The following is a 16960-nucleotide window of genomic DNA, read 5'->3' as shown; positions in this document are numbered from 1 at the left end:
TCATGAATCTGAAGGAGATCCTGGAAACAGCAATACCCAGAATTCCTTGGTGACTGAATCTGCCTCCAAGTCCACCAGACCTCGTGAATGGAGATTCTTGAAGAATTATCCAGAGGAATTTATCATTGGAGATGTCTCTCATGGGGTTAGGATACGGTCCTCAACTAGAAAGGTAAATGAAGAGACAAACACTGCCCTTCTCTCTCAAATGGAGCCTCAAAATGTTAAGGAAACCCTTAGTGACCCTTCTTGGGTTAAAGCAATGGAGGATGAGATTCTTGAGTTTGAGAAGAACCAAGTCTGGACTTTGGTTCCTAGGCCAAGTGGAAAGAAAGTGACCGACACCAAGTGGATATTTCGGAACAAGTTAGGAGAATATGGTAGCATTGCAAGAAACAAGGCAAGGCTAGTGGCACAAGGATATGACCAAGAAGAAGGAATAGACTTTGATGAATCCTTTGCCCCTGTTGCCCAAATGGAAGCCATAAGACTTCTCTTAGCTTATGTTGCATTTTGTGGTTTTAAATTATATCAAATGGATGTGAAATATGCATTTTTGAATGGTGTGATAGATAGAGAAGTGTATGTGGAGCAGCCTTCTGGTTTTGAAAATAAAGAGCATTCTAATCATATTTTCAAATTATCTAAAGCTCTCTATGATTTAAGATAAGCTCCTAGAGCTTGGTATGAGAGACTTAGCTCATTTCTTTTGAACAATAGTTTTCAAAGAGGCACCGCTGACACAACTCTATTTGTCAAGAATTCTAATGATTCTTTTATTCTAGTCCAAATATATGTTGATGACATTATTTTTGGATCAGCTAATGAATCCTTTTGTTCTGAATTTGAAAAACTCATGACAAGTGAATTTAACATGAGTATGATGAGTGAACTTAATTTTTTCCTTGGACTGCAAATTAAACAAAATGAAAATGGTATTTTCATTCATCAAGAGAAGTATGCCAAGGAATTAGTTAAGAAATTTGGTATGGAAAATACCAAACCCATAGGAACTCCCATGCATCCTAATTCAAAATTAGATAAGGGAGAAACTGAGAAAGATGTTGATGAGACTAGGTATAGAGGAATGATTGGTTCTCTTATGTACTTAACTTCATCTAGACACGATATTGTGCAAAGTGTTGGATTGTGTTCAAGGTTCCAATCCAAACCAAAAGAGTCACATCTTTCTGCAGTTAAGAGGATCATTAGATATGTTTATGGCACATCCAATTTTGGTCTTTGGAATCCTAAGATTGATAATTTTTCTGCAGTTGGTTATTGTGATGCAAATTTTGCTGGTGATAGAGTTGATAGAAGGAGCACTCCAGGCCTATGTTGTTTCCTTAGAAAGTCTTTAAATGTTTGGTCAAGTAAGAAGCAACCAACAGTGGCCTTATCCACTGCAGAGGCTGAGTATATAGCTGCTTCTTTTTGTTGTTCTCAACTTTTATGGTTAAAAACACAGCTTGCCGATTACAAATTAAATGCTGAAAATATTCCCTTGATGTGTGATAATATGAGTGCCATTAATATTTCTAAAAATCCATTTTTGCACTCTAGGACTAAGCATATTGAAGTGAAATTTCACTCAATAAGAGAACATGTCCAAAAGGGGGATATTAGCATTCAATTTGTTAAATCAGAGGAGCAATTAGCAGATATTTTTACTAAACCACTGTCTGAGGACAGATTCTGCATGCTTAGGACTAGTCTAGGAATTGAGTTATGATTCTTTGTTTGAAAATTGCTGATGTATTTGCTGGAGCTTTTTGTCTCATAAACAGGTATGAGACAATTCTGGGCTGAAGAAGAACGTTCCCCTTAATCAGCATGTTCTGGGCTTGTTTCAAGTGTAAATTGATCTGGGCCAACCTCAAAAATCAAATCTAGAGGGGTCCAATGTGTTTTCTTAAATTCAACCATCTCTGGGTCCAAATATGAATGTTATATTTTTGTTTGGTTAATATTTTTGTTGCTTGTGTGTTTAAATTTTTAAAGGGCTTTCATTTAATGTTTTCTGGTCCAAAAGGATTTTCAGTGTGATTTATTTTTTAAAAAAAAAGGGTTTTCGAAATTTAAAATTTATTTCCTTCCTTTTAAAATTAAAATCAAATCTTTCTTTTATGAGGTCATGTCTTTTCAAGTCTTTTCAAAAGTAATGCAGTTGCATGGTTTGTGAAAAACTGCTATTGGGTACGGTTACCAACACTCTCTCTCTTCCCTCCATTAACTTCTCCTCAACTCCTCGGTTTCTTCCACTCACTTTACTGCTTTTCTTCCCTCAAAAGCCTAAAACTTACTAAATGAGGACGAAAACCCTGGCTAAAAGGCCTCCTCGTGAGAAAATTCTCAAGCGATCCACCAAACCATCAACTCGCTCCCAAGACCAAACCTTTACACTCTCTCCTTCTCATCCTACCTCTCCTCCATGAACTGCTCCCATGGCGCGGACCAAGACCACACCAAGATTCCCTGCCTCTGCCAAGCCGATGCCACCACCAAAGGCGACGCCTTCCAAACCAGGCTCCTCAAAACCTGGTTCTTCAAAACCAAGCTCCTCCAAAGGCAAACGTCCAGCAGTTGAGGAACTAGTTCCCGAGCCAACTCAGCCCAAATGCAGGTCAGTTCCTGTGGGCTCTCAATGAGGTAAAGCTCGAGTTCCTCTTAAATCAATAAAAGAACCGAACATTCGCCCTTTTGATCACAAAGCTCATTTTTTGACCTCTCATTCAAACTACAACCCTTATAGATTCAAATCTACCATGAACAATGACTTTTATGAGGGGGTTATTCAGTATCGTGCCATATGTCCATCTTTTCTAGCTGATTTGCCATCTTTGAAAAGAAAAGGTTTTCCATTTGTTGATAACTTGATTTTTCTGGACTGGAATCACCTTTTTGACATCAAAAAGTCTGTTTATTCCTTATTAGTCATAGAATTTTATGCCAACATGACATATCATGAAGGCACTGCTCACTCATATATAAAGGGCCGAGACATAGTGTTAAACAATGAAACTATCAGTGATGCTTTGAAGTATACTGATGTTGGACCTTGTGCTTAGACTTCAGTTAAGTGGGATGATGGTATTGGTATTTCCTACAATGATGCATTGGCTCACATCTGTGAACATGTTTCTTTAATTGATGACATCACACACACTCACAAAGCCCTGGGATATGAGCGTGCTCAGTTGCACCGAATGGTCAACCACATTATATTTCCTCAAAGTGGTTTATATCAAAGGGTTTCCTACACTGATACTCTTGTTTTATATGCCCTTCTCACCAAAACCGAAATTTTATTTGCATATTTGATGGTTAGATACATGTTTAATTCTGTTAGGAGTGAAAAAGACAAAGCACTTCCTTATGGCATGTTTCTAACTTGCATATTTGAGTATTTTGGTGTTGACTTGACCAATGAGAATTATCAAAATAGACATTCATACCTAAAAGGGGGTGGTTCAGTGAAACAGCCCAAAGGACCTACTCGATCTGAAAGGGTGGTCTTAGATGATGAAGATGATGACTTTGTTCCTGAGGAATCTCCTTCTCCTTCCTCTGAGAGTACATCCATCTCTACTGGGAAGAAATCCGCTCTGCTGAATGTGGTCAAAAATGTTGTTCAGGAGTTTGTTTCCCAATCAAATCACATTATTGCTATGAGAAAAGAGCAAAGGAAATTAGCAAGCAAACATGAAAATTTCCTAAGGAAATCAAGGGATAGAGTGGCGATTTTTATGACATTCATTGATAACCTTCAAAAGGATGAAGATCCAGCCACTGACGTTGAAGAATAAGCTGATTCGGAGGGAGACGGTTCTGATGCCTAGGATTGTTACATGAAGCTGCTGTGATCTTAGTTTTGTCTCATGAATTCTGCTCATTGAGCTACTTTTGAACTACTTCTATTCTCTTGGATGACTGTAATAACTTTGATACTGCTGCACTTAAGTTTATTTTACTTCATTTGATGGATTGTGCACTAACTCTTTCTTGCAGAGTTTACAGTAGATGTTTTTGTTGGTCTTACCTCTTATCCACCCTTGATGACAAAAGGGGGAGTAATAGGCTGGCTGAATTGCTGAATTGCATTTGAATTGATTGATTTTTACTGCTGCTGAATGGACTGTATTGACATAACAATTGAAACTTGTTGTTATATGTGTTGCTGGTTATGTAGTATCCCTTAGTCAAGTTACATATTGTACAGTTCTTTTGTAAGTTTAATGTAAACAGGAACAAAGAGGAAAGCCTAAATCCAGGGGGAGCTACTCTTGAAAAGAAAAGGGGGAGCAACACTAAAGCAAGAAACATCAATCAAAGGGGAGTTTTCTAACTTTACTAAAATTTAATTCCTTTTGGTTATTGCTTGATTATGTTTGTCATCAAGGGGGAGATTGTTGAGTTAAAAAATTAACTAAATTAATTAGTGATGACAAATATTATTTTTGGCAAAATAAATAATTAGTGTTGATTAATTAATAAGTGTATGTTGCTAATTATTTATTATATGTTGCAGGCCATAATTCAATTTAAGCAGCCCAATTGGAACAAAATAAAACAACAAGGCTGGTGGGCTAATAAATCAAGCAAAGTCCAAAGAAACAAAGCCAAAGACATCAAAACAGGCCAAGCAAACCATATCCATATCCAAACCCGATTTGATTTCAGCAAGCAAACCCCTCTCACCTACTCTCACAAAATCAACATTCACTTTTTGTTCTTGGTCAGAAAACACAGAAGAAAGAAAGAGAGCTTCTCCCACACGCCATTCACCGAAGAAGAAAGAAAGAGAGAGATTAAGCTTGAAAGGCAGAAGTCAAATCAACCATTTCAAACCAAATCAAGCTTAGGTAAAGATTAAAGGTAACCCATTTCCTTATACATGCAACACACTTTCTTCTCTTCATCTTCAACTCTCTGTCACTTTGTTTCGAGCTATATGGAAAAGAGGATTTCTGTTCCTCTCTACTGTAAATCCACGGTCTCAAACATGTCTTGGGGACCAAGTTGGTTTTCAAGGGCTTAGATCAAGTTGACCATTGGAAGACTCTTGTGGTTGCTACTTTATGGCTTTCGGTCAAGATGGAGAAGTCAGAAGCAAAGTTTCTACTCTGAGGTTTAATGAGAGAAAGTTAGTCTGTGGGTTGGTGAAGCTCAAGGCTCAAGAAGTTGACCTAGGAAGGTAAACCCAGTAACATGCAAGGAGATAAAAGAAGTCTTGCTGTTCATTCAGAAGCCAAGGAGAGAAAACCAGTGAACCTGAGGTGTATGTTCTGAGAAGAGCTCTTTGAAGAAGTTCATCTAACTGGACAGTGTTTCCTAGTCAAAGGTGCATTCCGCCAGTATAAAGAACTGAATCAGAGGCTTACTAATATGGTTTTTCGCATAGCACAGAGGCTGTTGATGAAGTCAATCTCCTTCATGTTTTATAGATTGTATTTTACTTTTCAATGTTTATCTTTCTGTAATTTCTTGAGTGAAAAGGTATATTGAGAGAGATAAAGAAAAAGCTATGAGTGGAAAAAGGCTGAGTGAAACACTTGAGAGAAAAGTTTAGAGTTATTTCAGATTTCTTTAGGTCGATTAAGTGTCTTGTATCTTGTACCTGTTGGGTATCCCTTTCTTAGTTGGGTTAGCACTAAGAGTGAAGAGTTATGTATTAGCATAGCCAATGTCAAGTTAGGTTAGAACTTGAGTGTGAAAGGATTGGATCAATTCTATGAAATTGGTGTATGTAATACTTTTAACTATAGTGGAAATTCCTCCATTGTTGTGGAGGAGAATGAACGTAGGTTGCATAGCACAAGCCAACCGAACCAGGATACATGCTGGTGTTAGCTTTTTCCTTATCTGCTGTGTTCTGTTTTCTGGTATTCATGAGACAAAAATAAATTGTCTCATAAATTTTCGCTGTTGAGTACGAATAGAATCAGAATTGAAAGTTTGTTTTAAAGGGTCTTTTCAGCAATAAAAAAGGAAGGCATAGATTCAACCCCCATTCTCTAAGTCTACCACAACCTTCGGAATCTAATCCGTAAATACTTACTTTTTATTATCTCATTGAATCTATCGCGGCAACACCCTTTTAACCTAACATAACATAATCTAAATTCTTTGTTTTCAAAATTTTTGAAAAATTTCAAAAACACTTTTAGTTTAAATTTATTTATTTTGTCTGAATTAAATTAATAAAGTAGTTAGTAAAATTTGGGTGAATATAGCGTGCTTGTTTGGGCGCTATTAAATCAATAAAAAAATTTAATGAAAAAATATCTTTTTTTTTTTACTTTTTAGTGTGTTTGGTAAATTTCTAATAGTAAAAATAAAAGTACTAGAAAAATTAAAAAAATTTCTTTCTTAAGAAGTTACAATTCACCTCTTTTTTTAAAAGATCTTTTTTCTTAAAATAAAAGATATTTTTCACATAATAATAATAAATAAACAAAAAAGTACTTTTATCTTATTTTATCCAAACATAGGACTTGTTTGGGTGAGCTTTTAAGAAAAGATCTTTTTCGAGTTATTTTCTTTTAAAAGATCTTATGAAAAACTAAAAAAATTTTATGTTTGAATATCTCATACAAAAAGATCTTTTTATCTATCAATTATGTTTGGGTATAACAATATAAAAGTACTTTTTTATTTATTTATTATATGAAAAATATCTTTTTTTAAAAAAGATCTTTTAAAAAAAGATATAAATTACAACTTCTCAAAAAAAATGTTTTTTTATTTTTCTAATATTTTTATTTTTACTACTAAAAATTTGTCAAACACGTTAAAAAATAAAAAAAAATCTTCTTTCTTTGAAAAAAGATTTTTTTATTAAAATAAAAACACCAAAATAAACACATAATTAATAAATAAAAATTTTTTTTACATAACATATCTAAACATAAGATCACAATTTTTTTTAAAAAAAATATCATTAAAAAAAAATCTTTTTCGATGATCACACCCAAACAAACTTAATATTTTATTTGCTAACCGTAAACGTAGAGGCAAACCCTAAAAAAGAAGATCGTTAATCTTGTATATATACGGCAGCGCCTCACCCCCTGTATGTGACAGAGAGTGAGAAACCAGAAAAAGAAGAAGAAGAAGAAGAATAAGGTGGTTGTAGTCTGCTGCGGAAGCCAAGCGTTACGTTCTTCTCCAACCACGCACACTACAATCTCTCTCTCTCTCTCTCTCTCTCTCTCTCTATAGAATAATATATATATAGCTTCCGCAGCAGAAAACCAACACTATAACCATGCCTCGCTTTCTCTCCCAAGCTAACCGTTTTCTCACCCTTCTTTCTCTTCCTCACCGGTCAGTCTCATTCTCATTTATTCTTCCATTCTTTCATCTTATTTATATCAATGATCAACTGCCACCGCTTGTTCTTTCTTGTTTCCTTTTTTTTCCCTCCTATATATATAATAGAACATCAACTCTGCAGTTTTCTCTGATAATTGATGTAACCATGCTGATATTCTGTTTAGCAGATCTTTTAACATTGATTTCAATTATATAATACGCCAACTAAAATGTATGTTTAAAACTTGTTTACATTGAAAGAAAATGTTGTAGACACGGAATGAAACAATTAAATCTTTTTGTGGTGAGAAGTAGGAAATTTAAATAAATTTAGTATTAATCATCCTACCAGAATCAACATCTGCCTATACCATGCTCTGTAGTCTTGAGCAGAGCAACCACTAAATATTGATAACCTTATTATAAGGAAACTACTTTATTAATAGACACTAATTGTACGTATAGTATTGAAGTATAGATATCATATTTCTTGATAATTTCTGTGAATTATATTATTTTACACCAATCCCACTATGCGAATACTCTTTATAGTAGATATAATTTTTTTCCTTTACAATTAGCACGAATTTTCTTTGTTTTATTAATTAAAATATAGTCTAATTATTAAGTTAATTAATAACACTATTTTTATAAATATGTCAAAAAAATATTTGGTATATGAATAATATTATTGGTTTTGTTATATAAAAATTTTTAGAGACTGGAGTTCCTTTAGGTAGGGTTTATTTTTAGAGACTGGAATTAAGAATGAGAATTTGAGATTTAATAGTGTGTTTGAAACTAAAATTTTAGTTTCAAGACACATAATTTCATCTTTTCTAAACTAAATTTTAATAACATTTCTTTTCAAAAATACTCTCATTTAATTTTTCAAATTTTAAATCTGTCTCTCAACTTTTATATTTATCTTACACCAAATATAATATTTAGTCTCAATATCTGTCTTCCAATTTTTGTCTCTCACTGTTAGTTTTTCTTCTAAACACAACCTTAGTATTTTAATTTGACATAATTCTGGCTTTCAAATGTTATGGTAGGCGAGGGTATGGTGTGGCATCAAATGTATCAACGACGGTTGGGTTGGATAGGATGGTGAACAGGAATGGTATGGTGGGCAAGATTGAGGACAAAGATGTGGGCTCAAAAGATGGTTCCAAGGCCTCTTCAGCTTGGGCCCCAGATCCAGTCACGGGCTACTACAGGCCCATTAATCACGCCAATGAAATTGACCCAGTGGAGCTCCGAAACATGCTGTTGAATCATAGGGTCAGATCAACATCTTCATCAACATCATCAACCTAGAGAACACTGTGGGGCCACCCATACCTAATAACCACCCAACCACGCTCCCAACTCTTGAACCTTGCTCTTGTTTTTATCTACCTATCCATATCAATAATATCATACACAGGCAGTGATCAAGAAACATTTTAGGAATTTAAAGCTAAGTATGAGTTTTGGACTAGTTAGATTTTGTTCTTTTTAATATTATTTTACTATCATTATTATGTTGCATTAGCTTTTAGTTCATGGCTAATTGGCTATGCCCCTTTTTTATTATTATCTATGCAATTTAATATTATTTTAAACATATCTAAGTCTATTATATTTGAGATTTTGTGTATGCTATTTAACTTTGTATTATTAGATCACTCAGTGCCTTAATTGTCTTCCGCACTTGGTCACTTACAATATACATGTAAAATGAATATTGAATATTTTTTAATACTCGTTCGTCCATTTCCAAATAAATAGCTACCTCACTTGCACAAAGCTGGAAAAACCAAAAGATGTATATCTAAACAAAATGGTGCATGTGGACAATAAAATGTTTCATTTTATGGCTCTCATCATAAAAGTGACTTTTTCTTTGATGGCCCCAAAAATAGGTATGTTATTAATGATGGCAGAGATGGCACAAATGATCATCAATCACTTAAATACTTAATTAAGGAATATATGCATATTTTCATGGTAAGATAGCTTAATAATAATAATAATAATTGAGCATATGGGCCTTTGACCCTCCTGTCTATCAAAAAAAAGAAATAATAATAGAGCATACATTTCAAAATAATAATTATAATTATCATCATCATCACCATCATCATCATCACCATACATAGTGCTTACTAATTTGCAAATCTATGTATTGCAAACGATCCATAAATTTCTATGAAATCGATGATGAAGCAAAACATTCCCATTTATTAGCACAGTTTATCACAGTGGCAACTAAAATGTTTAGTATACACAGTCACCGCTAATCAGTAATAACCATTAGTATAACACAACATGACAGCTTTATTTACACTAACATTGGATTAAATAAATTAAGTTATCATCACACTTAGCCGTTGGTGCCATGTTCTTTTGCTTCGTCTACTGACAATAAACGTTGGAGAGAGAGATATCAAAATACTAAAATATTAGTGGAAAGTGGTCATGTACTTGCAAACAAAAGCCTACAATAAATGCTACAAACTTTGATTACAACAAGATCGTGTTGGTGAATACAACATACGAGGGACCACTCTAACTCTATCTATTCCCCAACTATGTTCCTCTAATTTGACTATTGAATATTGACTACTAAAAAAAATAACAAACCTTATTTTTGTATATAAACAAAGAGATATTCACATTATTACTCAAAAAATAACAACCACCATGTGTAATAATAAATAGAATATCATTAATAAGCTTAATGATTGATTAAATTGAATTTACATAGCATAGACACATAATAACATGGCTTAGCTAGTGTGATTCCCCCTACTTGGTTTTGTTTGCATCAACCAAACCAAACATGTGTATGCATGTGAAAATGTGAATTGAACAGAGTAGTCTACAATAATAACTTAAAAATTACATCATTATCTTACACCATAGCATCATACTGTGAGTACTGAAATTACAAGATGAAAAAGCTACAAAGAATACAACCAAAAGAAGCAGACTATGATGACACAGCGAAATTGAACTGAACAATGCATTGAGATAATAAAGTTCCTTCTCTTTCTATCTCTCTCCAAATAGTGTCATAAATGAATGGTAATGGGAGAGAGTAGAGTACTCCGTACCTGAAATGATGAATCATAATCCAAATCCAACCACCTGAATATATCTATATAATTAATTATAAATAAACAACTGTCCAAAAAAAAAAAAAACTGTGGCAGGAAAATTAAAAGTAAAGCTAAAACTAAAAAGGGTATTATGGTAGTAATAATAATAATAATAATAAACACAATACTAGAGTAATTAACAGAGCATAATAATGTTATTAGTATTGTGTATACTTGTGATTCAGGTTGAAACAGTGAGCAATGAAGGAATAGCAGATAAATTTGGTGATGATGATGATGCATTGTTATTGTTCTTTCTATCATTCTTGTTCTTAGAAGAAGCTTTGTTGCTGCTGGTAGAGGAAGAAGTGTTAGGCATCATCATGAAGCCACCGAATATTCCTCCACACTTGACTCTCTCCTTCATGCACTGCTGATTATGGTGGTGATGCTTGTTATGGTTTCCTTCACGCTGAGATTCGACTCTTCTGAGAGTGCAATCACCGAAGCCGTTTGAGATTCTGTCAAAGAAGTCACCGGAGAAGCTTCTGCTGCTACCACAGCCAACAGATCTGGATCTTGAAACCTTTCGCTCAAACGAAGAACAAACAGAAACGTAACCGTCGCTACTTTCTTGCAAACCGCCGGCAACCGTGGTAGTGGTAGGCTTGGTGATGGTCAACCCCGAAGTTGAGGAAATGCTTGCAGAAACCCTTGGGGTGGCGCCATTGTTGTTGGCATGAAGCTTCTTGGAGGAAGAGGAAGAAGAAGATGAAGAGAGATAGAGGAAGGACCAGAAACCGTTTCTCTTTCTGGGAGTGAAGTCTTGAATGAGTATATCATGGTTGTTGAAGAACTTGGTGTCCCTCCTTGGAGTTGCAGTGGACTTGCTGCGCTTCAAAAGGACATCAGCAGCAGCAGAAGTGGAAGAAGAGGAGGAGGAGGAGTGTTGTTTCTTCTTAGCACAAGTCTTGTTTGCGAGAAGAAAAGGGAGGCGGGAGCGCGTGTAGTGATCGGTTTTCTTGGTAGGGAGAGAAGAAGAAGGAGGAGGAGTGTTGCTGGATCTAAAAGAAGGAGGAGGAGGGGGAGAAGAAGGAGAAGGAGAAGAAGAAGAAGAAGGAGAAGAGGGTTGAATGGGAGCGGGGAAAGAAGAAGAGAGAAGCTTGCCAAGCTTGTCTTGGAGGCAGAAAGCACATATACCGCCGGCGTGGTTGTGGTGGTGAGGGCATTGTTGCATTATTCCGCAGTCAGGAACAAGTTTGACTGTTTTGGGATTATTTGGTGCTTCTTCTTCTTCCATGTGGTGGATCATAGATAGTTAGATAGATAGATATAGGCAAAGAAGAAGAAGAAGAAGAAGAAGGAGAAGAAGAAGTGATGTGAAAGAGTGAAAGGGGGCTATAGACGGTATAGTAGAGACTAGAGAGGGAGATGGAACGGAGGGGGGGACTCCAAGGAGCACGTGCAAGTGGAACACTTACTTTGGGAATTGTATCTACTATTATATTAAACAATAAAACTCTAAGACCATCTCCAATAGGAACTCATCTCAGTTTCTATTTATATCCCACCTGTCATAAAAAGTAACTCCACATTAACTTTTGCGTCATAAATAGTAAATAGGAACTCAAAGCATCTCTCTCTTTTCCATTAGGAGGAACTAACTTTAGTCCTGTTGTGGTCCTACTTAATTAATTAATTAAAATACTTGTATTATGCTTGAGTCCATTTGAGTAGGGACTCTTTCACATTGAATTCCGTGAGGGAACTCCTCTCTCTCCTTCTTCAATGGTAAGTTCCTCAATGTGTCAGCAAAAAGGTGAATGGGGATCACCCATTGGAGATGCTTTAAGTCCCAAAAAAAAATAATAATAATAAAGCTCTACATCTAACTTATAATCTTAACCAAGTCTAATTAAGTATTTTAAATTAATGCATACCTGCCGAAGTTTCTTCTTTTTTTTTTGTTATTTTTTTCTTTTGTTACCGTGATCACCAATAATATCATTATCTCATCTTCCTTTTTTTATTTGAATTTTTTTTCTCTTTTTTTCTTCTCCTCTTCCATCATCATCATCATCATTATTATCATCGTTATCGGTATCATCTTCTTCTTATACATATCACCGTTATCATTATCATCATTATTGTTATTGTTATTGTTGAATTTTTACCATATTGATAATGTTGTCTGGTCCAAAAATAATTTTTGATGTGTTTTTGTTCATGATCTAGTCTTGTTTATATGATTGTTTTCGAACTGAGTTAATTGTGTCGCAATTGTTATGTAATTTCGGTTTATTTCTGAGTTAATTATATCACAATCATTATATAATTTTGGTTCATTTATGAGTGAATTAAGATACATTTGGACTCGTTGTCCTGCACAACTCAAAATTCTCTCCTCATCTTCGGCTCATTTTTTTTCCATATGAAAAACATATGGGTGTAGTGCTTTGAAATGGACTAATAAACAAAATATTCACTGCTATGGTGTCAGCAACAAACTCAGCTTGCGTTTTATTTTTTCCTTTATTTTTTAATTTTTTTGTTTAGCATATTGAATCAAATGCAAGGTGCGTTTTGATTGTTGAAAGGTTTTTAATTTTTTTTATTTCATTGAAGTTCAAACGCAGCCTGCGTTTAGTGATGGGCATTTTTTATTTTTTTCGAGATAACAAAATGTAGGATGCGTTTTACTTTTTGCGCCAGCTTTATTTTTGGAAGACCCAAAACGCAGGTTACGTTTTAAAAATGTCAGAATTTTTTTTGGAAAACATAAAACACAGGTTGTGTTTTGTGTAAAAATATATTTTATTCGAGAGGCCTGCCTATAAATACGAAGCAACACTCGTTCAAAATGCCTCATTCCACTTATACTCCTCCTATTCTTCTTTGTTGCACATATCTAATAGTTCTAAATTTTGTTTGGCAATTAGGTGTGTCAAAAAAGTCGAATTAGGTGAGGTTGAAGTTATGGAAAATATTACAAATTTGTGAGTGTATTATAACGGTGAGGTTATACCAAACACACATGAAGGAGTGACTTTTGTTTGTGAATGTCCGTTGTCATTTGCTATTTCATATACCATGAGTTTTGTTGAGTTGCAAAATGGGTTTTGTAACATTCAAAGCCACATTTTGAAAAGGGTGATCAACCTTTTATACAGAAGTCCTGTGCAAGTATTTAGTGGGCTAATACAGTTTCAAATAATGTCCATAACTGACGATGCCAGTATGCAGCAGATGTTGTGTATTTATCAACAAACTCAATTTCACGTGCCGATGATAGTGCTATACGTTGCGTTTGAACAGCAGTCAGCGTTGGACGCGGTCGACGAGGAGGTCAATGTTGATGAGTTCGGGGATATAGATTGGGAAGAAGATAATAATGACAGTGAAGAGGAGTTCGAAACTAACTATGAAGTCGATGACGAAAACGATGAAGGAGACTTAGCAGGCAATTCGGCAGTGCAAAATGAAGCGAATGCGATTGTAAGCTAGCACCCGTTTGGTGTTCCGTCTTTTATGCGGACTCTATATCTCAAAGCCATGCATGCCCCGGAATTTCCTGAGTATGCGAATACGGGTATGTTATGATTATTAACTCAAGTTTCCTATAGTGTTTATTTTATTTGCCTTGTCTGATTGATGGTGGGGCGCATGTCGTAGGTGAAGTCAACGCTGCGGCGGAAGATGGCGAGTTTAGTGTCAGAACAGAATTTGGTTCAAGAGAGTCGGTGATATCTGCAATCAAAAGCTACACTATCTCTAGAGGAGTTGATTATACTGTGTATGAGTTTGAGCCGCAGACATTCTATATGAAATGCAAGGGGTATGGTGCAGGGTGCGATTGGCTTATCCGAGCTAGCTTTATTCGAAAGAAAGCTTGTTGGGAGATCAGGAGATACAATGGCAAGCACACGTGCACCGTGGGCACGATTTCACAAGATCATACCAAGTTGGACTCGGACACAATTGCAGATGCCATTAGGCCGTTGGTCGAAGCAGACACCTCGATAAAGGTGAAGTTTGTTATTGCAGAAGTTCAATCCAGGTTCAACTACACTGTGAGTTACCGTAAGGCGTGGTTGGTGTCAGGAGCGGCATACGCTCCCACGCCCAAACAAAAAGCAGTATCAGTGGGCCATCCATCTCTTTACGATTGTATGGTGATGCACGACACAACGATCTGTATAGGTGTGCCATACTGGCTGCCCCCCAACTGTATCTTGAAATCCGGTGGAAATCTCGAAGTAGCGGTAGAAACTTCAAGTTCAATGAAATAGTCAACTAATCCGAAAACACAACTGTTTCGAGCACGTAGAAAATGTGCGCCGAATGTACCGCTCAACAGACTCCTGAGTGTCATACGGCTCGGTGTCTCTGCACCGCCGGAACCATGCTATATTAACCTTTCCCAACACGTGATCTTGCGGACCGGGCTCCCGACCAAAACACGCAATACAGTTCTCCATTAAAAACTGGTGACTGCTGTTTGATCTACCCGTAACGGCCTCCTCATTAATCGGGAGACCAAGAATATAGCTCACATCTTCTGGCGTCACCGTCACTTCACCGACCGGAAGATGAAATGTGTGAGTCTCCGGCCTCCAGCGTTCCACCATGGCACTTAGTAGTGCAGAATGACCTCTCATTTCGCCTACTCGCAAAACGTGTTGAAACCCAGTAAATTCCAGTGCCGCTACAGCTACTTCATTAAAGGTATCGGGCGGATCGAGTTTTCTGGACAACAAATTTCTGTTAGCCTGCAAAAAAAATATCATAAACTTTTTAAAAAAAATTACTTATCTATTGGGGATGATCCAAGTACTCAATAATGTGATCTTCAAGTCTAGTAAAATCACGAACCATTTTTTGTTTAAGAACCAAATGAACTTAAGCTGTCTACTCTTCTTCTTCCTCCTACAAGCTTCCTCACACAATACCCTTCACTCTTCAGTAACTCCCTCACACAACACTCTTGACTCTTTAGTAACTCTCCCTCTGCGTTTTGCGTTTTAAATACCCCACAACACTCTTCTCCAACACGTGGCGTGCATGCAACTGGGAAGACTGCCAAACACAACCTGCGTTTTGGCTTGGCCAGCTGCCAAACGCAACTTCCGTTTTGGACTTCAAACATGGTCAACAAAAGCAGGTCTGGTCTGTATGCAGGGGACAGGGACACGTTTCGAGCCATCGATCTGCTTCCCTACCAATCGGAAGCTACGTTTTGCAGGTTGTTGCAGCTTTCTGATTTTGGATTCATGCAAAACGTATCCTGCATTTTGCAGGTGACTCAGCTTTTTGGTTTTTGGTATGGCAAAACGTAACATGCGTTTTGTAGGTTCTTGACTTCAACAGATCCGTATCTGTGGAATACACGCTAAATCACAATATAGTTGCACATCTCCATTATATCTTCCATTCTTAAATTAATTTTGCTCATCTTCTACTGCTTTTTCTTCTTTTTTTTTCATCTTTTTCTTCATATTCTCCTTTTTATTTTATTTTCTTAAAATTCTTCTTGATTTACTCAAATTTAACACAATTTCTGATTTTATGTGTTAAATTTGAGTTTAGCTCTTGGACAAGGATTTAGAAAATCAGTAAATTAAATAGAGAAAACATAACAAGAAATAATGAATACAATGAATATTTTTCAAGTATTCTTCAAAGACAGAGAAAAAGCATTTCATCAATCTTCACAACCCCAACAAATAAAATCTCCTAAACAGTTCTTATATGAATTAAGAATTTAATATAAGATATCGTGAATATACTCATTTTCTCTAAAAGGCCTTTTTTAAAATCTTTTCTTCTGTTGTAGCTAAATTCTCCTTAGTTAAACTTGAAATCCACTGCAAAATCTCTAATAAGTTCATGATGAAAATCTTTTGTTATTAACATCCATTGCTTTTCAAACCTACAAATTCTTTACCACTGTTCTTTGCTTCTCTTTCTTTCTAAGTTAATTGTGTCGCAATCATTATGTAATTTCGGTTCATTTCTGAGTTAATTATGTCACAATTGTTATGTAATTTTGGTTAATTTCTGAGTTAATTGTGTCGCAATCAAATATGTAATTTTGGTTCATTTCTGAGTTAATTGTGTCGTAATCATTGTATAATTTTGGTTCATTTCTGAGTGAATTAAGGTGTATTTGGACTTGTTGTCTTACACAATTCAAAACTCTTGCTCCCCATCTTCTACTGCAATACTAGCAATAATAGCAGCAACAAAAGAATAACGATGAGGAGAAAACACGCGAAAAAGGAGGAGGAGCAAGAGGAAGATGAGGAGGAGGAGAAGGAGGAGGAGGAGGACGAGAAGGAGGAGGAGAAGGAACAGGAGGAGAAGGAGCAGAAAGAGGAGGAGGAACACGAAGAAGAATGATGTGTGCGCGTTTAATCACGCTCTTTTTAATGAGAGTGATTTTTGTTGGTGTTGGATCTATTTGGTTAGACTTGGATGGCAATATTGCTTGAATGTGTAGCAGATCTTTATATTAAATCATAATTATTTATTTTAACTGTAAAACTACGCAGCCTTAA

The 16960-nt window shown here is 35.7% G+C and overlaps 2 protein-coding genes across 2 annotated transcripts; one reads left to right on the top strand and one right to left on the bottom strand.

Annotated features, from left to right (window-relative positions):
• LOC107639040 (late embryogenesis abundant protein Lea5) lies at positions 7056-8961 on the top strand. The gene is made up of 3 exons (XM_016342453.2): positions 7056-7187; positions 7218-7326; positions 8373-8961. The coding sequence occupies exons 2-3, from the start codon at positions 7268-7270 to the stop codon at positions 8635-8637; spliced, it is 324 nt and encodes a 107-aa protein (XP_016197939.1). The 5' UTR covers positions 7056-7187; positions 7218-7267; the 3' UTR covers positions 8638-8961.
• On the bottom strand, positions 10012-11878 carry LOC107639038 (putative protein TPRXL). Its single transcript, XM_016342452.2, has one exon. It carries the CDS (start codon positions 11713-11715, stop codon positions 10645-10647), a length of 1071 nt encoding a protein of 356 aa, XP_016197938.1. The 5' UTR covers positions 11716-11878; the 3' UTR covers positions 10012-10644.

Source organism: Arachis ipaensis, chromosome B04, assembly GCF_000816755.2.
Source record: "Arachis ipaensis cultivar K30076 chromosome B04, Araip1.1, whole genome shotgun sequence".
Lineage (NCBI taxonomy): Eukaryota > Viridiplantae > Streptophyta > Magnoliopsida > Fabales > Fabaceae > Arachis > Arachis ipaensis.
The sequence above is the reverse complement of the archived record's forward strand: the minus strand, read 5'-3'. Positions and strand labels throughout refer to the sequence as shown.

Excerpts from the sequence above, each read along its gene's own strand:
- LOC107639038 (XM_016342452.2), bottom strand. The coding sequence starts at position 11,715 with ATGATCCACCACATGGAAGAAGAAGAAGCACCAAATAATCCCAAAACA.
- LOC107639040 (XM_016342453.2), top strand. The coding sequence starts at position 7,268 with ATGCCTCGCTTTCTCTCCCAAGCTAACCGTTTTCTCACCCTTCTTTCT. Across the intron at positions 7,327-8,372 it reads CTTCTTTCTCTTCCTCACCG|GCGAGGGTATGGTGTGGCAT; the intron begins GTCAGTCTCATT and ends ATGTTATGGTAG.